This window comes from Cavia porcellus, unplaced genomic scaffold (genome assembly GCF_034190915.1).
Source record: "Cavia porcellus strain 051 isolate PalLab524CR breed Dunkin Hartley unplaced genomic scaffold, mCavPor4.1 scaffold_26, whole genome shotgun sequence".
Taxonomy (NCBI): domain Eukaryota; kingdom Metazoa; phylum Chordata; class Mammalia; order Rodentia; family Caviidae; genus Cavia; species Cavia porcellus.
In genome coordinates this window covers 27,414,457-27,441,804 of record NW_026947509.1, presented here as the reverse complement: position 1 = coordinate 27,441,804, position 27,348 = coordinate 27,414,457, and the positions used below count along the sequence as shown (strand labels likewise).

The following is a 27,348-nucleotide window of genomic DNA, read 5'->3' as shown; positions in this document are numbered from 1 at the left end:
TTCCTAACAACGAAACAAACAATCACTGGCTCTGCAGTTTTTATTTTCTGTTGGTTGGTTGCAGTACTGGGGATTAAATCCAAGGCCTTGTACATGCAAAGAAAGTACTCTACTGCTGAAGTACTTTGCATACCTACTTGTAAATTTTATTTTGAAGCAGGCTGGCCTGAAAACTTGTAATTCTTGTGCCTCAGCCTTCTGAGTAGCTGGGATTACAGGCATGCAGCACTGCTATAAGCTCACTTTGCAACCTCTAATGTAATTTCTTACGTTTCTTTTTTTATTTTTAATCCTCAGAGCATCTCATTCACCGAGGGCTTGAGACCTTCTGCCTCTGTGTCTTCAGCAAATGCTTCCTTTTATCCCTCTCCTACATCCCCGCCCAGCCGGGCTGATTTCAAGGACAGCAGTGGTTCCCTGGCAGATCCCCAGGCTCCCTGCATCTCCAGTGCAGCTGTCAAGAATGAGGCCACAAGGAAGAGCAGTGGAGCAACCGAAGGCTCCAGCGCCCCGTCGGCCCAGCCACCCGGGTCCCCTGCAGTCCCATCTGGTCCAGGTGTCGGGTTTTGTCCTGTTGTAAGCAGCTGTGGTTCTGTCTGTCCCGTGGGATCGAGTCTTAGTGCCTTAGACCTAGATGTGGGGAGGGCAGGTGGGGTGCTCACAACTGCTGGTAGAAATGAAACTGGCGAGGACGACATCCCTCCAGGCTCATTCTTGTCCAGTGGGGAGTATCGCTGTGGCTGGCAGTGCCGTGGCGGCGGCCCTATTTTCACATTGACAAATGTACAACTGCAGGTGTCTGAAGAGTTCATAGATGATGACCCAGCAGACATCTCTTTCTTTGCTGGAGGCTCAGAAGCATTTTCCTTTCCATATAACCCTTCAGTCCCTCCAGAGCCCCAGACACTGACCCAGCCCACTGCATCCTCTCCCTTGCATGGCCCAGATGCTTTCAGGCACCCAGAGTCTGTCCAGTCCAGCCCAGACAGGTACTCCACAGAGGCAGTAGACATGAATGTAGAAGATGAGTTTGAATTTGGGGAAGGAAGTGACTTCAATGGCAATGCACACCCCTCTGACACCTCGGAGCTCTTTGAAGTAAAAGCTCAAGCTAGCCTGATGCAGAGCCTCTTGAGTCCTTCTGACACTAGTTCGCTCAGAAACAACCAGTCTGAGAACAGCTCCCTGCATAACATGCCTCTGCACAGCGGGCTGTCTCTGCACACTTCCAGCTCAGCCAATCAGTCTGAGGCCAGTTCCATGGTCAACTTCCCTGCCTACTCGGTCCGCTCCGAGTCCAGCTCCGCCTTCCAGTTCTCTGACATCATCGACCAGCTAGAGCAGCTCAGCTACCCACCCACCACAGCCGAAGACTCCAGCAGCACAGACTCGAGCTCCTGGGGCTCTGAGACTGAGGCCCCCCTGGACATGAGCCTTTTCTTCAGCAACCCTTTCACACAGTCAGGTGGGGAGAGAGTTCCTTTTGATTTTCAGAACAATTTAAAGAACTTGACTCCAGGAAATCAGAAAGGGAAGAATTCATCTTGACTACTCCAGACTGTTATAGACTTCCCTAATCTGTGTAGTAGAGTGAGAATCATTTGCTTTAGTGTAGAAAGTGATTTAGTTTATGCCAGAGAATCAGATTTTTTCCTAATTCCCATTTATTACAGTTTTTTGAATGTCAGTGAATTGTTTTACTTGCAGTGGGTTAAAAGCTGTGCATCCAATTTAAAATAGATAAGCATTTCCAGCTAGTCCTGGAAATTAATGAATAAGTCTATGTGGCTTTGGTTTTTTGGTACATATTTGATTCAAGTAAAAACTGGTGCTGTACGTTTTGAGTATTACACAGCTCTTGTTAAGGTTTGTTTTGTGGTGGTGGTGCTGGGGTTTGGACCCAAGGATTCATACATGCCAGGCACATGCTCTACCACTGAGCTATGTGCACACCCGGTTGTCATGTTCATCTAATAGACTCTCTGTTATGCTTGTTGATGCTGTTTTTGAGGTAAACCAAGGTGTCAATTAGGACAGAGGTTTTCTTTGATTTGTCTCACAAATGTACTGCACAAAATCTGTGTTGAATGCCTCTGTAGAATCCTAACCACAGAAAAGCAGGTAGACCCACAGTCTTCTGTGTGCCAAGGATGTTCTTTGGACTATCCCAGTGCCAAAGGCCTCCTCGTTTCTGACTTGAGACCCAGAGACAGTGCTGTGTTTGGATGGATGGCTTGTAATGGCATTGGTTTTAAAATGCACTAAGTAAATGTGTTTTCTTTGCTCATCTTCATTGAGAGTGTGCTAGATGATATGATTGCAGTATGCAAGCTGACAGGGCGATTTGTTGGTTAAAAATGATGAAAACACAAGGAATGTCCCAGAGTGTGTAATGGCTTGGACTCACTCTTTCTCTAAACATGGTGATTCCCTTACATCAAGTGCCTTGCAATACATGCCCCTAAGCATCTTCACTGTGTCATCCTTCCATCCTAAGGCAGTGGGAGGAGCCAGGGAGCAGTGTGCTGTGGTTGTCCTGCTGGGTACTGTGTGGAGGGCTTCCTGGCTTACATCACTGAAATTGGCTGATGCTTATGACACAGGCTGCAGGCACTGTCATTGAACATCAGGAGAAACCACTGCCATGTGACCCAGTGCCACACAGACTCCAGAATGAAGTTAGCCCTTGTCAGATGCTGTTGAATTTGTTCCAAGTCCACTTGATGGTGGTTGTCCTTTCTGATCTTATCTAGTAGTGTAATACCGTATTTTAAGTTTTATTTTCTTCCCAGAATGTCCTGCAGAAGTTAAACATTCATTTCCATTCATGTGTGAGACCTTTGCTCTTTGGATGAATAGATTTGCCATACATGCTGAGTCCTCCTGCTTGGAGTCTCTTGGAGCTCGGGCTGTCTACACATGTTGGTGTTTCTTTGCTCATTAATATTGGTTGTATACGAGGAAGGGGTTTGTGGCTAACTGTATTGTGCAGTATTCCATTTTTGTGGCCTCATTCAATGTAAACCACAGTCTCACCATTTTACCAGTCTATTTGGCCAGCGAGTACAATGTGTTCATTGTTCTTTCTATGCCCTCATTACTCAGACTACTCTTCTCAGTAGTGTAGAAGCAGGATGCAGCCTCCCCTGCTGACTAATTGCTGCTATGAACACTTGTGACCTGGATAGAAGGTCATGAGCTTGCGGTGGTTGGAAACACTGCTGAGAACAGGACTATGCAGTACAGCTTCTTTTCTTACAGTGTGTCATTCCAAAAATAAACATTGGATTTGTGTTAGGGAGAAGGATTAATGTTACATTGAAATGTGTTTCCTCAATCTTAGCATATGGTGACTGATGGCTGCCCTTACCTTTGTTAGTTGTTATCTAACAAATGTCCCCTTTGCTGCTGTGAAGTGACAAAAGTTGTCTTTTTTCCATGAAGGGAGCTCACTGTGCAGTCTGGGCAGCACCACTCTGCTGCCAGGCTGGAGTGCCTGCCCTGCTGAAGCCAGTGCTGGGGGAGGTATGGGGCCACCCCCACCAGATCTCATCAAGCCCTTTCTTGGAGAGTCAGAATAAATTCTGCCCCCACCATTGTTTTCTGGGCCTCCTATGAAATGGATATGTTGTTTTTGTTTTCTGGTAATAGAATCTCACTTTCTAGATATGATTGTTTCATGGTTAGTTCTGAAGTTTTCAAAATATACAAAGAAGGAAAGTGTAACAAGCCCCTGCCACCCCAGTTTAGCATTACTGATACTCAGCCACTCTAGCTCCAGCTCTTTCTCCCTCCAGAGTTTCATAAAGGGAATATTTTAAAGAAAATGATTAACTTTCCTCAGAATTCCTGCATAGATCTCTCAGACAGAAGGACACGCACTTTCTTCCGTAACCCTACGTGTACAGTATTTATACAGAACTAATAGTTCTTTGATTTACAATGCAGGTTAACATTTGAATGTTCACATAACTCTTTGACACTCTTTACTGCACCTCACTGTTAGGTTTTATTTACAAGAGTGAGCCCTACCCCCCCCCCCGCCCTTTCAGCCAGCCCTGCTGGGACCTAGACCTGGTGCAGCAGCCAACCAGGACAGAGCCCACCTGTCACTCATGATCATGGCGACTGGGTCATTGCTGGGATAGCAGTCCCTGACTCACCAGTTTGCACAGCCCTGTGTGACCATGGCTCCTTTTCCAGAGACAAAGTACATCCCAGGTACTTTGGACATCTCTGGTAGAAGAGTGACATGTAAGATCATGTTGAACTTTCTAGCACAATTTAGAGAAATTGGGACCAGCTTTACTTTCACAGTATCTTCACACTGTGTCACAGATTTTCCTTTATAGTGAAAAAATCAATTTGAAAAGTAGCCTTCTGAATTCCTGCTTATGAATGTGACAGTAGCCAGTCCCACATCCAGGTGGATCACAGTGCCCATTGCAAGGGAGTTGAGAAACAGGAAAGCAAGAATGCAGCATAGGCGTTGGAGCAAAAACTAGACCTGGATACAGCTCACATCCTCCTGCCATGGCGCTTGAGCCCTGCACTGTTTGTTCCTTCTGGATGAAAGACTGTGTGTAGTGCTTGAATTGCTGGGCATATAGTTTGGCCTGAAAGCAGCATGGGGCCCTCCCTATGTGTGCATGCCTGTGCTGGGCAGTGGCTTCAGCTTGGGAGCAGAGGCCAGTGCATCCTGACGCTGGACAGATGCTGGGGTGGAAGGAAGAGCACAGCCTGGAGCAGGGTCCTGCGCATATAGTTGAAAGTGTCCATGGTGTGGACTGTCCTTGCTCGGTTTACCAGCTTCAAAGTGGGACTGTGCTGAGGCCCAGGGACAAGGCATCTGGTAGGGATGTCATGGTCATAGCGTGTCTGTGCAGAGGTGACAGAGAACAGCAGCCAGTGTGTATATGCAAATGGAGACAAGACCCTGTAGCTCTTCCCATAGTGTAGGGCTATCAACAGGTAATGGCTGCTGTACACTGTATGTCCACCACTAACAACATTCTCTGCCTACAGTGGAATATTTATTAGTTATCAAGTGTATTTTTATATTTACATTTCCAAAATCCAAGTATTTTATATAAACAAGTATATGCACATTTTAACAGCAATGTAGTTACATGTTAATAAGACTGAAGTGCACCAGGAGATGGAATGGTGTGTACCATGTAGTGCTTAAATCACTAAATATTGATATGTGCCTTTCTTATGTTACACCAGAGTTGTTTACATGGCATCACAATATGATTCCCTGCTCCAATTAACAGCTGTGGTTTAACAAGTGCCGATGGCCAAGGGATGGGTGATAGCACACCAAAAAGTTTAATGTGAAAATCTGTTAAGCCTATTGGCAAAGCCATTCCTGTAATTGTCATTCTGCCAGTGATGGTCGGGTTCTTTTTAATTGCCTTGATGTATAGGTGTCCATGAGCACACAGTGACCTGCAGCACAGTGTCCTCAGCTGTTACATGTCTATGTACCATTGATGCTCACCCAGGGTATGTCTTCAAGGTACGCGCGACACCAAAGGAAACCTGTCCCTAGAACAGCTGTTTCATAGATGAAAATACCATGTCCTCTTGGGGACCTGGGTTGAAGTGCTGGCATTTGTTCTCAAGTCCATGGGGTCACCTCTGTGTGGTCTCACTTTGGCACTTGTCTCAGGCTGCCTGTATAGAAGACGCCGTCACGGCAGGTGGGTGGGCTGGCACTGTTAGCCGCCCCTGCACCAGGCCCTTTCTTTTGCATGAAAGCACTTGCATTCCCTAAGAAATGAAAGGAGCTGGAATTTCCTTATGCATTTGAACTTCGCTCTTTAAAGAGATCTCTGTTGTCTGGTTTATGGTACTTAAAAATTCGTTTTCTATTGAATTGCCATTTATAAATTTGCAGATGTGTACTAATTGAGAATTTTTTGTTTATTCAATAAAATAAGGAAATATTTACTATGAATTTTAAAATGGGCTTTTTAGCTTTTTTTCCCTTCTACTTAGGGTTTTTTTTTTTTTTTTAATGCGAGTCAGAGATGCTTTCATGTATTAAAGGAACCCTTGCAGCAGCTATGAATGGTCGCCACCATCTCACAGGCCTCTGCTTCACTGTGCTGGCTTCTGAATGCCAGACAGGTGCCCTGAGCTCAGGCACACTGCTCTTCCTCTGACCCAGCTCGGCAGCACTTTCTGCTCCAGCCTGTGGCAGAGAGTGCATAGGAAACCAAGTCTGTGCCTGGATGCAGGCCTCAGGGTAGCTCCTGCGGCAGTGGTGCATCTTCCCAGAGGCACTTCGTTTCCTTCTCTTAATGCCAGAGACAGTGTTGCCATCAGCCTGTGGTCACTGCTGCTGTCAGCCAGAACCACTCTGTGATGTCACAGGTGACAGGAACGGAGGCCTGCCCCAGGTTCAGAGTATGCTTCCGCTCCAGACCTGAACACCAATTTGGCCAGCACACGTTTTCTGTTGCCTCCGTGGAGCTGTCCACGCTTCCTGTCCCCACTCATACTTTGGGATGTGTGGGACTCTGTCCTCATTACCTGGGCGGCAGCAGTGAGGCTTTACCTTACTCTGTGTTATGCTTGGGGCACACAGCCATAGCTTCTTGTGGCAGACATCTCTAGGAAGGGGATTTGAGAGATCTGTAATCCAGCAGGCAGAGTGGCTTGTGAGCCACACGACCCTTCCTGTGAGCCCAGCCTCTGCTCTGTGGTACTTATTAAAGAATTCCCATTGGAACAAACTCAAGCACCTTCCAGAGCCCACAGGTGAACAGTTGCTTTCCATGAGGGAGGAGATGCGTCTCAGGAGCTTGGGTCCTGTCCTGTGGACCCACTTTTGCTGATACCTGTACTGCCCAGTGCCAGCTGTCAACTCCCTGGAGACACAGTAGAGAATGAAGTTAGTGATTCCCAGGAAGGCATCTCTGTGCTAATCTCAATTCAAGAAATTGCTCATAAGGCTTTTAGAATTAGCTCTGTAAATTGATGTAAATGGTAAAAACTATGAGGCCTGGGAGGTTTCCCAAGTACATCAATACTAGGTCCTCCCTAATAAACCCTGCAAAGTCTTAGTTTTCTAGAATCATCTGGAGCTGCAACCCCAAGTTTTAGTCCAAAAAATACATCTTTTGGAGTTGATTGGTTGTTTTTTGTGGTATTGGGAGTTGAACCAGGGTCTTGTGCATACTGGGCAGGTGCTCTTCCACTGAACCACAGCCCAGGCCCCAGGGATCCATTTTATTAGAACAAAAATGTCAACACGCTGAGCTTCCCCTAAGTACAGAAGGAGACCACATGCCTGCAGGTGGTAAGTCTGGACAAGGAAGGGACTCAAGGCAGTGCTCTGCCATGGGTTAGTATGCCTATTTTTCTTTTCTTTTTTACTTAAATGGTACAAATCAAAAGAACTTAAGGCATGCTCTGATACAGCCTTTGGTAAAAGGTAGCCTCAACACATATACACTGATTGGTGACCAGGACAGCACTTCTGGGCCCAAAGCTTAGCTTTCCCCATCACTGTCTCCTAGCACGTGCTTCTCAGAAACATATTGCCAATGTGGATTTGGGGCTCCCAGCTTGCTCAGGTTGGTCACCTGGCCGCCAATTCTGTGAGATGTTTTACCCTCTCGTGCAGGTAATGAGTCTCCATGATGCCATGCAAGTGGGATTGTCTTTGTTGGTCACCAGTCTATGCAGTTTCACTGTCCACGGTAACATATTCCATTGGCCACCAGCCTGCCCTTTGGCCACAACAGCTGGTTTCCAACATCCTGAAGGAAAATTTGGCCACTGTGCTGATCCTGCAGCTCCTTCAACTCCCAGTATGTTCCCTCTCATGAGATTGTTGGAGGGTGTATTTGGTGACATTCTGCAAAGCCACATCATTGTGACAAAGGGGTGAGACATGGCTAGATAGTCAAAAGTATGTGGAATTCCAGGTGAAGGCTACAGTCAACAGCGGCTGTGGCATCCTAGAGGGAGTTCTGGTGCTCCACGAAGTCATCTGGCCCGTTCTCTAAGGAGGCCTTGAGCAGCCCAAGACACCGGGAGGGGGCAGCGAAGGGCTGCTGGCGCTGAGCATCAGCCGAGGTGGAGGTCAAGCACCAGGCCCTTCCGGGCACTGTGGAAGCAGGAAGCAGAAAGCAACCACAAATGACTCTCAGCAAAGAATGTCTGTTTTTATTAATAAGGAAAAAGTCTTGTTTATTCAATACAAAACGAAAGGGAAAAATACCTACTGAGGGCTCTGTGCATGTGGGCTGAGCTCTGGACTACACAACAGCTGCACAAGCTCTGCTGAGCGACACTGGGCTTGGCCAGCTCAGAAGTTTGTGTGACCCCTGTCTGCCTGCGCCTACCCCTAGGAGGAGCCACCACTACCAGTCCTCACTGTAGGTAGGGGTGACACGGTGACTTGTAAGGAAGTGAAAACTGCACAAAAACCAAGCAAGGGGTGACTGACATTCAGACTCCTCAGGAGCCAATGTTCTACTTCCCACTTGATTTTTTATCCAGACCACATGTAAAGGTCACCCGTGACATCCCAGTCCAGTTGTGAAGCCGGAAATAATCTTTTGTTAACTCATGGGTCCACACTTACCTCAATCTTTTGTGCAGTTCCACTGTGCTGTTTTTTTCTGGGATGAGTGATCCATTATTTGATCCAAAGTTTGTGCTCCTTCTACTTCCTGTTCTCAAATTAACTCTCAACTTTACCTTTAATTTTGCCTGACAGGAGCTAATTCTTCATCCATTGTTAGGCTGGTATTTATATTTCGTTATAGTGTTTTAAAGAAGAAAATACAAAGTTATGAAAGGAAAGTGTTTGCCTTTACCTCTGCATGTGATAGGCCTGCATCTTTCACCACTATTTAAATGAATAAAGCAGTGTCTTAACAGCAGTGAAGGTAAAGCCGGGCATGGTAGCCCACGCCTGTAATCCCAGCACTCAAGAGGCTGAGGCAGGAAGATCACTGAGAGCTCAAGGCAGCCAGGGTTACATAGTGAGTTCAGGGCCAGCCTGAACTACACAGCAAGACCCTGTCTCAGAGAAAAAAAAAAGCACTTAAGTATAACTGCAGTTTCAGTGACATTTCAAGTTACCAAATAAACAATGAGAAAATTTTAGAAATAAAGAATTCCACAAAGAAAATTGCCTTCCAGAGATGATCATTGTTGACAATTTGAAATAAGAGTTTTAAATGTTAGTTATCCCCCAAGAACAACCGAACTTTGTATGTTACAGCCTCAAGATCAGCTCAGATGTTGTCCCCAAGTGTAGCCTGTGCAGTGAAGCCCCTCCATGCCCACCCACTGGACAGTTTGAGTCCCACCTCCAGCAGGATCAGCTCAACAAATTATAACTGCTCTTCATGCCTCTCAATTCCAAATATTTTAATTTTAGAAATTGAAGAATCCCTCACCTCGTGCTATGGCACACAGCTGTAATCCCAGCCACCCTGGAGGCTGAGGTATGCTGATCACCATCAAAATCAGCATTGATGTGCTTGCTTTGGCAGCACATGTACTAAAATTGGAGTGATACAGAGAAGATTGGCATGGTCCCTGTGCAAGGATGACACACAAGTTTGTGAATTGTTCCACATTTAAAAGAAAAGAATCAGCACAGGCAACTTAAAGAGATCCTGTCTCAAAGACAAAGGGGGGGTGGGCTGGAGAAAGAACTCAGTGATTCAGCACCTACCTGGCATGCACAAGGCCCGAATTCAGTACCCACAGCCTGTAAAAAAAAATTACATGTGTGTGTGAGAGAGAGAGTCATTCTTGATACTGTAGTGGATAGTCGAGCATTGTTTGTGTTTGTAGGTGTATCCTTAAAGAGGACATCTAAAAGAATTTTGTAATAGGGACTTCTGTAACTCAGAACAGAACCTCCTTGTGGCTGCTGGTACCATGGATGTAAGGGTTATTTTTACAAATTGTTAAGATTATCTCTTTACCATATTAGTTAAGGGTAAATATACTCTGTGGCTCCTTTTAACATTTAAACAAATTTAGAACAGCTCCCTCTTAGCCACACATTTGAATATCCATTATCAAAGAAAAGGATTCTCTGTAAGGGCAATGCTGAGCCAAATGCCTTTATCACAGGCCAGCATGCCGGCACATAGCTGTAATCCAGCACTCAGGAAGCTGAGACAGGAGGATCACCACAAGTTTGAGGCCAGCTGAGGCTACATAGTTCAAGATTACACTGAACTACATAGACCCTATCAAAAAAAATGCCCTTTGTATTATCACAGGGCCCAAAATGGCAGAGTCTGAATCACACTATGTTACCTGTCATCACTTCTGGAGAGCACCCTGCTAATCATGGTGCTTGTTTTCTTGCTGTGCCTTCAGTGGCTTCATCTGAAAGTGCTCCAGAGATAAGGTCACTGGAGCCAGAAGGTGCACAACACAGCCCCAGGTCTGGGGAAAGCACTTGTTCACTGCCCCTTGCTTGACAGACTATGTCAACACAGATTTCTGTTTTGTCATTCCCAGCTTCTCCCCGCAAATTGATTTTCTCATACAGGGTCTGTGTAACTTGAAGTAGTATGGTTTATAAGGTTTGCCGTAACTAACAGGTTTCATGGTACTTAAGATACAGTCACAGAATTTTGTATTGACAATTGTCGGCAAAATAGAAACTATTTACAATAGTAATACCAAACAGTGAGTTTTAACCTCCATCGAATCCAAAGTAGTTTATTCCAAATGAGCAGTCTGTTCCAAAGGGGGTCTCCTCTTTTGATCTGTTCTAGTAAAGGGCTGTTTGTTGAGAGAAGCAGCTCTGCTTTGATGACCCTGTTGGGCACATCAGCCACGGCCTGCTTGCTAACACCAGCAAAGTCCTGGAAGCATTGCCCTACCAGTTCTTCACATGTCACCTGCTGCTCTCTTAACTTGTCCAATCTGGTAGCAGTGTGTGTCCACCAGCCTGCCAGAGATGCATATCTTCAGGTGAGGCGCTGCATGGCACCCAGGAGACACCAGCCTAAAGTGGCAGTCTTTGGTTTTCATAAAGTTCAAAACATATTGCTGCTACATGCTGAGTGATATCATTAGGAGAACAGAGATTTTGGTAGCTATAAGACTCTTCTCCAAATTTTAATTGCATAAATGGGCCTCAGTGGGGCTGGGGATATAAGTCAGTGGCACAGCGCCTGCCTGGCAATCATGAGGTCCCTATTCAGTTCCTATTCAGTTCCTGATACACCAAAAAAGGGGGGGACTTATCAATCAATTCTGGCTTATTAAGGCCAAAGAGGATTTGGGAGCACAAATACTAAGCAGTGCATCTTTGGAAGCAACTCTTCTCAACACGGGAAGACCTTTACAGTGCAGGGACTAACACCAAGCAGTCAGAACTTTATGTCATATGAAGGTTATTTTGCATATGCTAACTAAATGTGTAATAAAGGCAAGTTCTGATCAGCTGGTTGCTAATAATTTCATATTGTAACATTGTCTAGGTTTTTTTTAATGTGAATGGATGTTTTCTCTTGTTTTACATGAACCTTATAGAAAATTCTAGAGGAGGGGCTGGGGATTTAGCTCAGCGGCATAAGCACCTGCCTTGCAAGCAGGTGGTCATGAGTTCGATCCCCAGTACCGGTAAAAAGAAAAAAGAAAAAAAAAGTGTTAAAAAAAAAAAGAAAATTCTAGAAGAAAGTTCTGCTCTTATAAATGTTGTCCATTCCTCTAAACATCCCAGATAAGTAGAATCCTAACAGCAGGCAAGGTCGTTGCCAATCTTTGAATTTGTCAGTGTGAAAACAAGAACTTCCTCCCTCTGCTCTGTTGCTTGGGAGGCTCACAAGGTCCGAGGCCACACCCCTCCAGGGACTGCATGGTACTGCCTCTTTCCCAAGAAGCTGCCGTGCACTAATCTGCCTGTACATTCTGGTGTTTTAGGGCAAACAAACCAAGTTTTGGCTCTATACACTTACCTCACTTAAGTGCCACAGTTCTTATCTGAGAGCCTTGCTCCTAAGCCCGCCATGGGTGGAGGAAGGGGACTCCGTGGTGTGTGTGCTTACAGCCAAACTCGGATCTGGTCACCTCTGTTCATCATTTTGTAAGCCAATTTAATAATCATGGTTAGAAACAACGGTTTTATTGGAAACATAAGGTACATTTCTGTCTTCAGCAGTTTTTAAATAGTATTTAAATTTTTTCTATAAAACCATCCTTTAAAGATATCATTAAAATTTAGACTTTAGTAATTACTAGTTTACCAAAGGAAAAAATCAGAAATAAACCTCTGAGAATTTTTTTTAAAAGGAAATTTCTTTATTATAAAAGGTTTGATTGGGCTGGGGATTTAGCTCAGCAGCATAAGCATCTGCTTGCCAAGCATGAGGTCATGAGTTTGATCCCTGTACCAAAAATTAAAAAAAAAAAATTAATTTTTAAAGGTGTGATAAAATAGGCTACATCTTTAGCCTTCTTAAAATTAGGCTGAAAATTAGACTTCTGTATTCAAAGCTAACCATTGTTTTAAGGAAAGAGGAAAAAAAGTAATACTGTGACATAATTCTAGAAACAAAAAAATTCATTGCTGAAAAACCCAAGAAAAAAAGGATTACGCAACAGTTCTACATGATGATTTTTCACCAAGTGCAGCAGTGTTAAAACAGCCGTGCCACCCAGGTCCGCAGGTGCCATGGTGGCAGCCAGGGTACAGGTCTTAGGCAGGCAAAAGCCCTGCACTGCACACAGAGCCTCCTCCCTAACACTGCCTTCCGCTTTGCAGTCTTGGTGCTTAGTGTTGGTGCTTGGTCGTGCTGCCCATGAGGTCTCCTTAGAGCAGAAAGAAATCCCTGGAGACACAAGGGAGTTTTGAGTACCCAACTGGGCCCTGAGGGTCTACACCACCTCTCTTGGACTCTGATACTGGGTAGATGAGCTGTCAGTCCATTTTCGTTTATGTCGTGGGCAGACCTACTTGCAGACTCCTTGTGCATCTCCCAGGGAAGTGCCTAGTGAGGAGTGACTGGGCAGGTCCATGCCAGAGAGACCCCTGTTCTCATCTCTGCTTCACCCTGCCCCATTCATTTCTAGGCCTTGCCATGGACAGTCCTCAGCCTTCTCCTTCCAGCCAGAAGAGCCCACTGAGTTTGAGCCCTCCATTTCAGGTGGCTCTGGGCCCTGCTGAGCGGGGCTCATCCCCCCTGCTAAGCCCTGTCCTTAGCGATGCTGGTGGAACCCGGGCAGAAGACCAGGATGAGCCAAGAAACAAGGTGGGCTGATGGAGGCCGGTATCTCACTGGGAGCCTGGGGCAGGGAATGGGCTGCTCACAACCTGTGAGCCTAAGGAACAGGAAATAGAGGCCCAGTGCCTTTGTGCTTACAGGTTTCTTCATTTAACAAGCAGTTTTGGCACCTGTTGGTTCCAAGTGTCTGGGGCCATGCCCCAGGGAAGCCTTCAGCCTCACCCCTCTGCCTCCTTTCAAGGCTCCTTCCTGCCTCCCTGCTACTGTTTTGCCCATTGTGTGGCAGGAGAAGATCTGGGTGCAGAGGAAAGGCTGACCAAGGGATTGGGCCATCTAATGAGTAGGGCCTATGCCAGAGGCTGGAGGCAGTGCAGGAGGCTGCTAAGGGGAGGGAGGTGCATGGCCCTGGATGTGACCTAGCAGTAAAGCTCGCCATGGAAGGCTGAGTTCATCAGGGCCTCCCCAGTCTTTAGTGATGGGCATATCAGAGTCTGTAGTGACCACTCAGAGAAGCCTGCATATCATGGATACACGGGCTGCCACAAGCCCAACACATCCTCCACTCCGTTGGCTCACCATGGTGGCATCATGATGGCCAGGCAGAGAGTCTGCCTGAGGTCTGGTTTTGCATGTGGGCACATAAGAAAGGTTTGGAGAGTGAGTAGGCTTAGAATAATAAGCTGCAAACTGCTGTCCCTGGAAGGCCAAGTGGGAAGAAGTGAGGGCCCTGAGCAGTAGTTGGAAGAGAGTATGCAGTGTCTGCTGGGGTCCTACACTGGCTCACCTCTTAAAGCTACTACCACCTCAGCAGTATCAAGCCAGAGACCAAGCCTTTAACGGTGGGCCTGTAAAAAGCATTCTGAACCAAGCCTTAGCAGTACCTTCATCTGAATTGACAAAAAAAAGCTTATCCTGATACCCCAGATGTCCAGTTGGGGGGCCCAGGAGACACCTGAGATTCTTTAGCAGGCAGCATAGAGGCCATCTCTACATGCAGTGAGGCCAGCTCCTCCTCCCCCATGCCCGCATCCCCCTGACTGGGGTGCAGCTGCTTGATGGCTGGTTCTACTCTCGCTGGAAATCACTGTCTCCCAACCTACAGAAATACTGCTGGTTAATTGGACAAGGCAGTTGTCTTGTTGGATAGCTTATTATTTATTTTAGGAACTTAATGAAAAATCTACTTATTTCACTGTTGCTTTGATTTTTTAAAAAATGAGAAAATCTGGAGTTTTTATTTTTTATTTTTGTTTTTGTTTTTGTTTCGGGGAGTTTTTTGGGTGTTTTGTTTTTTGGTTTTTTTTTTGGGGGGGGGTTGTCTTTTTCAGTTTTTATCAGTACCAGGGATCGAACTCACAACCGCCTGCTTCAAGTCAGGCGCTTATGCCGCTGAGCTAAATCCCCAGCTCGGGGAGTTTTTTTGTTTTGTTTTTATTTGGTCTTTTTGAGATAAGGTCTCGTTCTGCTAAAAGTTTAGGCTGTCTTTGAATTTACTTTGTGGCTCAGGCTTGTCTCAAAATTGCAGCAGTACTCCCATCTCAGCCTCCGAAGTGCTAGAATTACAGGCATGTGCCACCACACCAGCAACAGGAAATCTGTTTTTAAATCTAAGTTTTTCCTGTTGTTTTGTTTTGTTTTCTTGCAGTCTTGAGGATTGAACCCAGGCAGAACCTTACACCTGCTAGGCAAGCACTCTTACCACTAAGCCACATGCCCAGTCCTAAAGATAAATTTAATTTGCTGCTGAACATGTTATTTATTTATTTATTTATTTATTTTTATTGGTACTGGGACTGGAACTCACGACCTCTCACTTGCAAGGCAGGCGCTTATGCAGCTGAGCTAAATCCCCAGCCCTTGTTGCTGAACATGTTAACAAACAGTCGACTTTATAAGGTGCTCTGCAGGGTGACAGTGTCACACTGGGGGGGGTCTGGCACTGACAGGACCTGAGAACAGCAATGTATGTGCCCCGCTCCATTCCCCAGGGAGGACAAGTCTTCAGTGGCTGCCCTTGAGGCTCATGGCTCCGGCCTGCCATCTCCTCCCACTTCTCTCATCAGCCAGCTGCATGCAGTTGCCATGTCAGCATGTGCAGACAAGGCTGGTGCTGAGCACGGTGGGCTGGTGGAGTGGCAGGGGTAGCCATTCCTCATGCTAACCCCAGTCTGGTTCATCACCTCCATTTAGGGTCTCAAGCAGGGCTGAGCCAGCACTTGGGGTCAGGACTGAGACTGGGATGGGTTCCCATCCAGTCCCCCTGTATTAACCTTTTGAACCCATGTGCCCAGCAAAGCCAACCCAGGCTCCTGGGAGCTGTAGTCCTCTCCCTTCAGTGAGGAAGCTGTTTTGGAGCCCAATCTGGGTTTCAAGGAATTAGAGTGTATGTGCGTGCGTGTGTGTGTGTGTGCGTGTGTGTGTGTGTGTGTGTGTGTAACTGAATTCAGGCAGGTGTTATGCTGCCAAGCTATATCCCTGGCCCGTCTGATTTCTACAGAGCAACATTCTGATTTAGGACTTAGGAATTGGGCCCCATGTAGCGGTGACTGTGGACAGGAGGTGACCCCACCGTAAATCCCTCCCTGCTGAACCCAAGGCCAGCCACTCAGGTGAAGCAATGGAAACCCTGGTCCTCATTTGCAGGGAACTGATGCCTCCCTACCACAGACGTGGGCCTCTTAGGGCCAGTTCTAACAGCAGATGTTGCAGGGCTCTCAAGCCATTGCCACCACACTTGGACAAAATAGAAATGTGAAGGTTGGAAAGCAATTCAGCCGCTCTGTTGGGCAGGAGGCCTAATGCTTCAGGGGCATCCTCAATTACAGGAATTCCAAAGGAACACTGCAAGGACTAGAGCCATCACATGACTGCCAGTCATCTTGGAGCAGCTGAGGGAGAAGCTGCCACAGGATTCTGGGAGAGAGGACTTCAGGACCTGGTTCTGAAGGGCTTCAGTGGCCATAGGTTTCAGGGGTGGCTGGAGGACACCAGCCTGTGTTACTAGTGGGCTCCTGGGCAATGAGATGGATGCACTTGAACTGCCCTTTCAGCTACCAGGTGCTCTGCAGGGATCCACCTGTCCTGCACAAAAAGCCAGAGGCACAGGGATGGAGATGCATGCTCAGCAAGCAGTCTCAGGTGCTAGATGCTCCTCTCTGGCTTCTCGGGCCTTCCTCAGCTTCTCATGGTGCAGAGTTGGCTCCTGCTCTTCCTCCTCAAATGTTTCTAACCTTGGGTGATGGTGACTGATCCTTCCTTGGCTCCAGCCAAGACCTGCTGCTGCTACCTTGCTGGCTTCACCTCCCACCTACACAATGGCATCTTACGTGGTGGTGCAGACACCTTCTAAGGCCCCTCCCTGCCCCTCCTTGTCTGCTTGCATCTTAAAGAGTCCAAGCATACAAAAATGTTTTCACAGAGACCCCCAGGACCCCAGGGCACCCAGAGACAGATGGCCTGCCTTCCCCTCAAAGTTACCATTTCATCCCCTTCACCACCTGTACTACCCCCCTGCCTTGTTTACAGTTCCCCTGTCATTGCAAGTGAGGGTGCAGACCACCCTTCACCTTAGCCTCCAGCCCTACCCCACTCCACCTCGTATTCAGTGTGGCACCTTCTGCCACGATTTGTGACTCCCTCAACGCTGCTTTGCTTTCTGTGCCTCCTCTTGGCAGGCTGCCAGCTCGGGAACAGGGCCCTTTGCACAGGACATGTCCCTGGTGCCTGTTTGGAGCTGGCTTGTGCTGAACTTGTGTTTGCACAGTGAACACACAGACCAACTGCTCTAAAGCAGTCCACTGTCTGGGAGGGCTGAGGGGGGGCTATGCAGGAGTAGAGCAAGGCCATGCATTTCCAGCAGGTGCTAGAGGAGCAAGGGTTGGGGAGAGACCCCATAAGACCAGTGTGAGACACTTGCCTTCCCAGGACTGCTGAGCTGGCAAGCTGTGGAATGTGTCAGTCGCTGACTTGCTGGCCAGGCTGGGCACAGGCAATGGAGATTTAGGAGTTCCCTGGACAGGTCCAGCTTAGGACCACCCTGGGAGCAACAGGGAGCTGCCAAAAGCTAAGCCTGGGTTTTGGGGTCAGGTCTACCTCCACATTCAGAAAGTGCATCAGCCAGCCTAGTGCTAGGGATCTCTAGAACATACCCTGTCTGGTCATTTTAGTAACTTATTAATTAAATACAATTATTTATCACATCACACACTTGTAGAACACGCACACTAACTTCTCCTTGTTAACCAGCTATGCCACTTGCAGTGATAGATGACCAGTAATTTCATTGCAAAACCAATAATAAGCTCAGTCCTGTTTACATGTGTTAATGTTTGAGCCACAATTCTTTTCTCCAAACAATAACATAAAGAAAAAAAACTTGCAAAGGAGCTGCCTGGGATTAATTGTGACTGTATGTGGAAGTACAGTTCATCCTCTCAGGAATTACCACCAGAGATCCCTGCTGGTATTGACTGGAGCAGAAAGCAAGCATTAAAGACGAGACCTTCTCTGAGCCCAAAAGGGTAGCATGCTCATGGCCATCTCCCCTTCTTTCAGCGCATTCCAGAAGATGAGGCCTATTTCATAGCAAAGGAGATTCTTGCTACAGAACGAACATACCTGAAGGATTTAGAAGTTATTACTGTGGTATGAAGGCACAATCCTTGTATACTTTTATTTTCTTAGTATGTCTTAAATCTAAACATAGAGGTTCATTCTGAGAAATAGCTTCTGATAATCATTGCTACATGTGTAAATTTTGTTTAACTTTTGTTTCTGTGCAAACTATCTAAGGTCAGAATATTAGGTCCAAGTTTGGGGGAAGCTGGGAAGTTGGGGATATGTCCATTTAAAACTTCTGACTTACAATTGTTTTGCTATATTTGAAGATCAGGAGTCAGCCAAGAAATGGCTGGAGTGCTACCTTGAGCCTTTCTCACAGACAGTGTCTGGAGGGTCTTGGCTGGGTGTCCTGTGATCACAGACCCTCAGGGGCATGGTCTCTTGGTCCCCAGCAAAGGCCATGCCTCCCGTCATGCCAAACTCCTCCCACAGTGGTTCCGCAGTGCAGTGGTCAAGGAGGATGCCATGCCTGCAGCTCTGATGACCCTGCTTTTCTCCAATATTGATCCTGTCTACGAATTCCACAGAGGCTTCCTGCATGAGGTGGAGCACAGGCTGACACTTTGGTAAAAATGCTGTATGCTGGGTGCCCCCGATTTCCTGGATCCCATCTTCTGGATGCTCATGTGGGTGGCTCCTACTGCTGGGACTCCTGCACACACTGGTAGCTCCATTGCCCCCGTCCCAAAATGAGCAGTCCCTGAGTACTGCCCCCATGGGGAGGCCCCTGCACTCTTTACCATCACTGCTCTCAAGAATTTTCCAGCTTCAGAAACTAATTCAGAAGAACCATTATGTCATTGAAATATACTTTTAAATCTTGTGGAGAGACCTGCAAATTTAACAATAAGCTTTATTCATCCTTTTTCAGAAAAGAAAGTGAAAGAAGCAAGTTAAAATTGGGTGAACCCTTTTGTACCTGGTTATACACTTTTTTAGAGAATTGCCAAGACAGGTAGTAATTGTTTTGTCAAGTAAAGGGCCTTCCTCCTCAAAGTATCCCATCATTCATATCTGCCATCAGACCATGGTGTTTTCTGCCAGATTTCAAGGGGTTTGAACCTCTTGTTCTTCTGTGCTGCAGGGAAGGACTCTCTATTACGCATACGAAAGATGATTATCAACGAATTGGGGACATCCTACTCAGAAACATGCGTCAGTTAAAGGTATGTCAACCTTTTCTTGTGACTCCAGGCCTAGTCTGAATGCTGTGGGTGAAAACAGATCTGCTGTTCCCAGTATTGCCTTCAGAACAGCATTTCCCAGAATGGAAACTATCCCCAAAAACAAACCCCCGCCCCTTATAACAGTGTTCTCAACAAGATTCCCTTCAGAAGAGAATTCTCCTCAAAACACCATTTCCTTCAGAATAGTGTGCCCTTGAACAAGATTCCCCACAGAACAGTTCCCCTCAGAATGGCGTTCTCCTCAGAGCAGCCTTTCTCTCAAAGAAACATTCCCTCAGAATGGGGTTGCACTAATTGCAGCCTTCCTATAAGTACTCCCCTCAAAACATCACTCATTTCAGAAAAGGATTTCTTCCCCTCAGAACGTTAAGGGTTCCACTCAGAACAGTGTTCTTCAAAACAAAGTTCTACTCAAAACTTCCTTCATTTCAGAAAAGGATTCCCTAGGACAGGAACCCCTGTAGAACTGCATTCTCCTCAGAACAGGTTTCTCTCAGAATATTGTTCCCCTACAAATATGTTGCCTCAAAACAGGCTCTCCCTCAGAACAAGTTTCCCTTTGGTACAGTGTTTCTCGCAAAATAACATTCCTCTCAACCACCTTCCACAGAAGAGAGTTCCCCTAAGAATAGCTTTTTAGAACAAGCTTTCCTTTAGCAGTGCTCCTGCAGAGTTCCCCTCAGGACACCATACTTCAGACCATACTTCAGAAAGGCATTCCCTCAGAGTATCTTTCCCTATCACATTATTTCCACAGAACACATGCTTTTGTTTTTTAATCACATTATTCTCCTCACAACAGTGCTCCTCAAATAGGGTTCTCCTCAGAACAGATTTCTCCTCAAAATAGCTTTCCCAAGAAATAACAATGCTCCCTCAGGAACAGTTTAGGTAACCTTCAGAACAGAGTTGCTCCACTTCTGTAATCCTAGCACTAGGAGGTTGACAGAGGAGGACTGCTGGGAGTTCAAGGGCTGTCTGGGGTGCATAATGAGTTCAAAGTCAGTCTGAAATACACAGAAAGACCGTGTCTCAAACAAAGAAATAAAACAGAGTTATGCTTAGAGCAGCAATCTCCTCAGCACAGCCTCCATCTCAGAATGTAATTCCTAACAACAGTGTTGCCTTCAGAATAAGACAAGGTCCCATTAAGAAAGCACTGCTTCAAAAAAAAAGTATTGCTTCGAATAAGATCCTCCTAAGAAGAGTACTCCCTCAAAAGAGCACTCGCTTCAGAACCAGGGTTCTTTCAGAGCAGGCTTATGCTTAACAGCTTGTCCCAGAGAAGTGTTCTACTCAGAGCAAAGCTCACGGCAAAACAGGGTTTCCCTCAGAAGAGGATCCCTTCAGAAAAACATTCTACTCAAAACAGTGGCCATTTCAGAAAAGAGCTACTTAGTACAGCACTCCCCTTAGAACATTTTTTTTTCAGAGCACTGTTTCCCGCAGAACAGTCTTCCCCCCCATAGTACTTTTGTTACCAGTAGGGTTCTCTTCAGAACAGAGTTCTTCATAGTACTTCTCAAAACATGGTGCTTCTCAGAACAGCATTCCCCAGGACTAAAAGTTCCCTTCAGAAAATCTTTCCCATGACAGGCTTACTTGGGAACAGTTGTTTAGAAGAAATGTCCCTCCAGAGTACCATTCCCCTCAGAAGACAACCCTCTTCAGAACGGGTTCCCCTGAAAACAGGGTTCCTTTTTAAATAGGAGTCCTCTAGAGCAGCGTTCTCTTCAGAGGAGCACTCCCCAAAACAGCATTCCCCAAAATGTTTCCCTTCAGAAGTGAGTTTTTTTGTTGTTGTTGTTAAGTTTTTTCAGAACATCATTTCTCTCAGAACAAGGTTCCCTCAAAAAAATGTTTCTCAGAAAGGGGAAAGGGGAAAGGGGTCCCAATTAGAGTATCTTTCCCCAGAATATTGTTCTCCCAAGAGCAGCCTTCCCTGAGCATAAAATTCTCCTTAGAATAGCATTCCCTTCAATAGGATTCACTTCAGGACAGTATCTCCCAAAGCATGTGTAGCCTCAGAACATCATTCCCCAGAAAAGAGTTCTCTTAGTATAGCTTTTCTCTCAGAACAGCCCTGTTTCTCTCAGAACAGCTCTTCTCAAAGAAGACAAGTTTCCCTTCTGTCTTGATTACTTTTCTCTTGTTACTGAGACAAAATACCCAATGTCCAAAATTAAGGAAGGAGGGATTTATTTAGCTTATGGTTTGTTGGAGGTTTCAGTCCATAATCAAAGGCTCCAAGGCAGGGTGGCGTGGCAGAGGAGTAACCTTTCATGGCGACAGAAAACAGCAAAAGCAACAAGAGCAAGAAGGGAGGAGCACACAAAGACTCTTTCTGTCTCTTATAATGTATGTAGACTACCTGCCCCAGCATTGGACCATGAATCAAACCCAGACTCTAGAAGCTCACTTCCGAAAAACACCTCTATGACTGTATGAGGCTTTGAGGGGACATCCAGAAACAAACCACAACATCTTCCTCTGCCCCCACCAAAACTCATGCACATGTCTTTATGTAAAAAAGCATTTTAGTCCATTTCTAAGAGTTGCTAAAATCCTAATAGTTTCAGCATTGCTTGGCTAGGTTGTGGGGGTTTAGCTGAGCCGTGTAAGTGCCTGCTTGGCAAGCATGAGGTCGTGAGTTTGATCCCCGGTACAAAAAAATAAAGACAAAATCCTAAATCTCCTCCAAGATACAAGGCAAACTCTTAGCTGAAAGCCCCTGTACAAATGAAAAACTCACTTTCCAACATTCAGTGGCACAAGATAAACATTACCTTTCCAAAAGGTACAAATGGAAATACAAAGGAATGGAACCAAAGCAAATTCAAGATCCAGCAGGGCAAATATTAGGTCCTGTAGTTAAATGTGGAACATCAAAAAAATTTGTGGTAAATTGTGAGCTCAAAAAAACTTGCATAACTCCACCCCTATGACACTTCCAGTAGTTGTAGTTTCCAGGGCTTCTCTCTTAGGCCTGCTTTGCTCAATCCTCACAGCTTTCCTTAGATGATCTACATTGTTGGCTTTTCCAAACTTCTGGGTTCTCCACTGCACCGTTGGCTTTACTCTCACAGCTCCATACACTGCCCTTTTGAGCATACTATCTGAAATCAGGCTGGAAACCTTTTTAATCTCAGAACTCTTCCATTCTGTGTGCACCTAAACCCAAAACCATGAGGGTGATGCCAAGGTCTGTTGCCAGCCAGAGCACTAGCCAGGCTTTCTTGTCTCTTGACTGAGAATCAAGTGCCTGGATCACTGGGCACTCTGAACCTGATCCTGAGGAACAAATTCTCTATCCTGCCACCATTGTGGAACCTGGTGTGGCTGCTGCCATTTTGGAACCTGATGCAGTCACTGCTGCGATTCTGGAACATGGTGCTCTGTGGCTTTCTCCTCAAAGCAAAGCCTTTCACTTCTGCAGTTTCAAGGCTGCAAGGTTCAAGACTTGATGCCATTTTTCATCTCCTCTTCTTTTTCAGCAATTGAGATCTCTTCCTGAGTGCTAAGATTACAGGCACTCAGGAGCATGAGGCTTTAGGAGGATATCCAGACACAAACCATAACACTTTCAGAACAGGGATTTTTTCAGAAGAGCATTCCACAAAACATGTTTCCTGAGGGTCTATATCTCTCCACAGAAGTGTCCCTCAGAACGAGGATCCTGTTAGAATATCTCTTCAAACAAGGTTCCCCTCAAGTTACCCTCAGAACAGCATATCCCTTAGAGCTCCTCTCAGAGCACGTCTTCAGCACACTATCTCTCTCAAATCAGGATCCCCTTCAGAGAGAGTTCCATACAGTATAGAGTTCCCCTCAGAGCAGAATACTCCGTAACAGAGCTCCGCTCATGATAGCATTGCCATCACAATGATCCCTTCAGAACAGCGTCCTTCTCAGAATGGAGTTTCCCAAAACAGATGTTTCCAGAATAGACTTCCCCTCAGAACAAGGTTTTTTAGTATAAAATTACCCTGAAAAAAAGCTTTTCCTCTCACAGTGGGTTTTCTTTAGAACAAGCTTTCCTTTGGAACAGAGTTTCTGAAAAATATTCACCTCAGAAAATCATTCCCATCAGAATAGCATTCCCAGGATAATAACAATAATCAACACAGATCAGAGTTTCCCCTCAGAACTCAGTTCCCTTCAGAACTTAATTCTCTTGGTTATGCTCAGAATAGCAGTGTCCTCAGATCAGTGTTCTTCAGTATAGGATTGCCCTATGGTGATAGCCTCGAGAAACAGCCTCTCAAAAGAGTTACTCAGTACAGGGTTTTTTGGAGTTATCTTTAAGAGCAGCATTCCTTAAAACAGTATACTTCTGGGAACATGGTTCTCTTCAAGGTACAGTTCCCCTTAGAACAAGGTGCCCCTCAGAAGGTGCCCCAGACAAGATTCCCTCAGAGCAGGCTTCTCCTCAGAGGAGTGTTCTCAGAACTCCTGAGAACAGGGGGCTCTACAGAACTCAGTTACCTTAGATCCGGGTTTCTCCAAAAGCAGTATTTCTCAGAGCAGTGTTCTCCAGTACACCATCTTCCTCAGCAAAGTATTTCCCTGGTGATGGTTCTTTTTTATAGTGATGTTCTCCTTAGGACGGTGTCTACCAGAATACCACTCCCCTCAGGCCAGGGCTCCCTAGGTCATGATTCTATGGAACAGAGTCCCTGTTAACAGTGCTCTCAGAGCAGCGTTCCAGTATCTGGTGTAGTCCTGGGTGCTGGGCTCATAGTTCAGGCTTTTTCTTTGGCATGTTAGAGCTCCGTGAAGGCAGTGGACCAAGAAGCACAAAAATTTAGTGACTTCTGGATAGCCATAGCACCATGAGAGAAGCAAGCTATTCCTTCATTAGAACCACTAGATTCACAGCCATCTTGCAGGTGATGCAACCACTGTCCAGGGTCTCCCTCACTACACAGACCTGGAACTCATGTAATATAAGTTCACCCCATGGCAGCCTCAAGATGTGGAGCTCTGCTTGTATCACACTGCTTTCAGGCAGCTCCTCCATTCCCACCCTGTCCCTGTCTACACAACCCCTCATTTGTGGAATTCCCATGGTCATAGGCTCCCTTTGCTTTGTCTTCAGATAGCACCTGCCTGAAGAATTCCATCTTGCTCAGCCCCTCATGTCCTGACATTTTTATAGGTTTCTAAGCCAGTCGTCAACTAGAAAGTTCTGCTCACTCCAAAACTACTCACACTGATTTGAAAGTCAAATCTACACAAATGTGTTTTATGCAGTGTATCTCACCACAGAGATCATCTGTAGTGTTCCATTAAACACATCCATTTAACCTGCTCAGAGGCAGGGACTCTGGAACAACCAGAGTCCACGTGTGAGCGCTTCTGTACATGTTGCTAAGATGTTGAGCACTTCCATATGTGTCGCTAAGACATCGGGCCCAGTTGCTCCCCATCCCCAGTGACTGAGCAGTGTGACTGCTTTGCCCTAGTTGCAAGTAATGCTTGCGGAACCAGGGATGGACCTGGGCTGAGCATGTTTGCTATGTCCCGGTAGGTGCATGACAGCCCTCCTGCTCTCTATCCTTCATTTCCATGGTGGGAAGAAGGCCTGTCAGGGCAGGAGCAGTGGGTGTGGGAGTGTCCTGGCCCCCCAGGCTGGGATGAGGTGCGGGTCCAGGTGGAGTCCGAAATGGCAGACAAAACTGCAGGAGGCTGGGAAGCCTCTGGCAGCAGCATCTGTTCCCGTGCCGTCAGGACCCCAGCTGCATCTGCTGTGCACAGTGGTAATTCTGCCTCTCTACCACTTCTCTTCTAAATCTTTGTATCCCAACAGGAGTTTATCAGCTACTTCCAAAGACACGATGAGGTCCTGACAGAACTGGAAAAGGCCACCAAATGCTGTAAGAAGCTAGAAGCTGTGTACAAAGAATTCGAGCTCCAGAAAGTCTGCTACCTGCCACTCAACACCTTCCTGCTGAAGCCCATCCAGCGGCTGGTGCACTACCGCCTGCTGCTCGGCCGACTGTGCAGACACTATGCGCCTGGACACCGAGACTATGCGGACTGCTGCGGTGAGTGCAGACCTCAGGCCAGGGCTGGGAAGGGGGAGAATATGTGCTAGCCATTCTCTCCCGTGTTCTCTCCTCCCTCCACTACTGCAGTGGGGCAGACTTCAGGACAGCACTGCTCAGCATTCGAGGCAAGGCCTTGCTTTAGCCCCAGATCATAGCAGCGTCCTAAGCAGGCCCCAGGAAGCATGTGCCATGACCAGGGTGGTCCCCAGGCCACTCGACTGACCTGATTCCTGTGCATATGCCTGTTTTGGAAGCCTTGGCTCTAAAGCTTAGAGACATTTGGGCCAGGTAGCCTGTTAGAAGTTTCTGGCACAGACACACTTTGTCTTTGTCTTTGTCCTTTTTTTTTTTTTTTTGAGACAGCATCTCAACTATGCAGTCTAGGCTACTTTCTTTTTAGCCCAGGCTGCCCTTAAACTTGCAGTCTTTCTGCCTTAGCCTCCTGAGTGCTGAGATTACAAGCGTGCACCACCATGCGGGACAAGGAATAAAGTCTGAACTTTTTTAACCTACATCTAGGACTCCACTTATAGCGCAGATATAGTCCTGGAAATTATCCAAAAGTAAACTTACTGTTGCATTAAAAGTAGAAGGCATCTTCGCTTAGCCTTAATTCTGAGGGGGCCTCTCCAGAGCAGCAGCTGGCCCTGGCACTTAGCATCTTGAGGATGCCACCATCACACTGTGGCTTTGGTAGCACCACTGTCACTCTGAGGATCCATCAGACCTGAATCCTGTGCCCAGCTTGCTGCTGCATCCAGTACCCCATGTGGCAGTGCAAGGTCCTAGTGCTATGCCCTGAGACTCAGCCACTGAGCATGGTGGCACCAAGTGTGTCCAGGGCAAACTCCCGGGCTAGACAGCTGTGCAGGACTGAGTCTCTGCCCAACAGGGCATCAGGAGGAGTGCTTGTCCTTGAGCTGGTCTGAGGCGGCCAGGCCAGGAAGGCACTTGGGCATCACAGAGTATGGCAGCATCTCTGGAAGTCCTCCTGCATTCTCAGGGCTGTGCTTGAGTCTCTCGTGAAAGCAGGATTTTATCCACCTGAGTGCTTACCTCACACCTACTTTCTCCTCTGAAAGCTTCCTGGAGCCTAGCAACAGGGCAGGGCTGAGGGCACCTGGAGTTTTGGGAAGCAGTGGTGGTGAGCCCAGCAGGAAGTCGGTCTTGAAAACAAGGTGTGACCTAAGGAGTGGGTCCAACAAGGGAGGCGCATCTTTGTGCTCCAGCAATGGCAGAGGCAGGACTGAGCTGGCCAAGCAGCTGTTTCCAATATGGTCTGCTCACTCGTGGTGTTTGATTTTGTTTTGTGTTGGTGAGTTTTGCTTCCTAATTACAAACCTCTTAAGGTAAGCATCACTTGCAAGATGCAAAGCATTTATCCTTCAGAGGACAACAAACCATTTTCTACTGGGCCAGCATCAGTGGTCAGCAGGGTGGGGAGCGTGAGGTCGAGCTGGCCTGGTCTTGCTGGTGTGAGCTATGGCAAGGGCAGCTGTCCTGCAGAGTCCCAGCACAGAGTGCCTTGAATAAAGCCTGTCTTTAAAATGCCAGTTCCTGCATATGGTGGTAGGAGGGATCTTTGGGGCCTGGACTGAGGCACCTCTCAACACAGATGCCCTGAAGGCCATCACGGGGGTGACTGCCACTCTCCAGCACAGTCTCATCCGGCTAGAGAACCTGCAGAAGCTGACAGAGCTGCAGCGAGATTTGGTCGGTGTGGAGAACCTCATTGCTCCTGGCCGGGTGAGTGGCTGTGTTTTAGGAAAAAGCTTGAGCTGGTTACTTTTTTGTAAGGCTTGGTTTTGTTTTGTTGTGCTCTGTTTTGTTTTGTTTTGTGAGATTTTTATGCACCTATTATAAAATTTACTCATTTTTGGATATGCAGTTCAGTGGTCTTTAGTTATAGAACCATCATCAATTCAGAACATTTTCTTCCTGAGAAGTAGTCACTCTGTGTCCAGGAAAACCCACTGGTAAAGAGTCAATCACAGACCACCGTGAGATAGAGGCAGAAAGATCCAGAACCTCACAGAATGCAACTTAGACTCATGGGCTCCCAAGACCCATGGGCTCCCAAGGTTTGGGTCTGAGAGAAGGGCTTAAATGCCTGGGACAGAACTGACTGCAAGCCAGAACAACCCAATTTCTCTCAAACACTGGGTACCTCTGTGGTGCCAAGGTCTGTCTAAAAGCCCCAGGTCCCAGTCTGATGGTTTTGTTTATTGAAAGTGTGACGGGGAGCTACACAGGGAAAGAGAAAAGGCC

The 27,348-nt window shown here is 46.7% G+C and overlaps 1 protein-coding gene and 1 non-coding gene across 4 annotated transcripts in view; both read left to right on the top strand.

The window, feature by feature from the left end:
- Farp2 (FERM, ARH/RhoGEF and pleckstrin domain protein 2) overlaps positions 1-27,348 on the top strand; it is a 126,817-nt gene that overhangs the window by 90,357 nt on the left and 9,112 nt on the right. Inside the window, exons 13-19 of one of the 3 annotated variants that reach the window (XM_063236963.1) lie at positions 298-556; positions 13,072-13,250; positions 17,778-17,867; positions 18,276-18,409; positions 18,928-19,009; positions 24,840-25,077; positions 26,696-26,826. In XM_063236963.1, the coding sequence (XP_063093033.1) occupies positions 298-556; positions 13,072-13,250; positions 17,778-17,867; positions 18,276-18,409; positions 18,928-19,009; positions 24,840-25,077; positions 26,696-26,826 (1,113 nt within the window). Of the gene's footprint in view, positions 1-297; positions 1,466-13,071; positions 13,251-17,777; positions 17,868-18,275; positions 18,410-18,714; positions 18,799-18,927; positions 19,010-24,839; positions 25,078-26,695; positions 26,827-27,348 lie in introns of those variants that run through there. The other 2 variants (XM_063236962.1, XR_010043420.1) reach the window with 2 other exon arrangements.
- LOC111758189 (U6 spliceosomal RNA) lies at positions 9,506-9,612 on the top strand. The gene has a single exon (XR_002792413.1). It is a non-coding gene; the product is annotated as a U6 spliceosomal RNA (small nuclear RNA).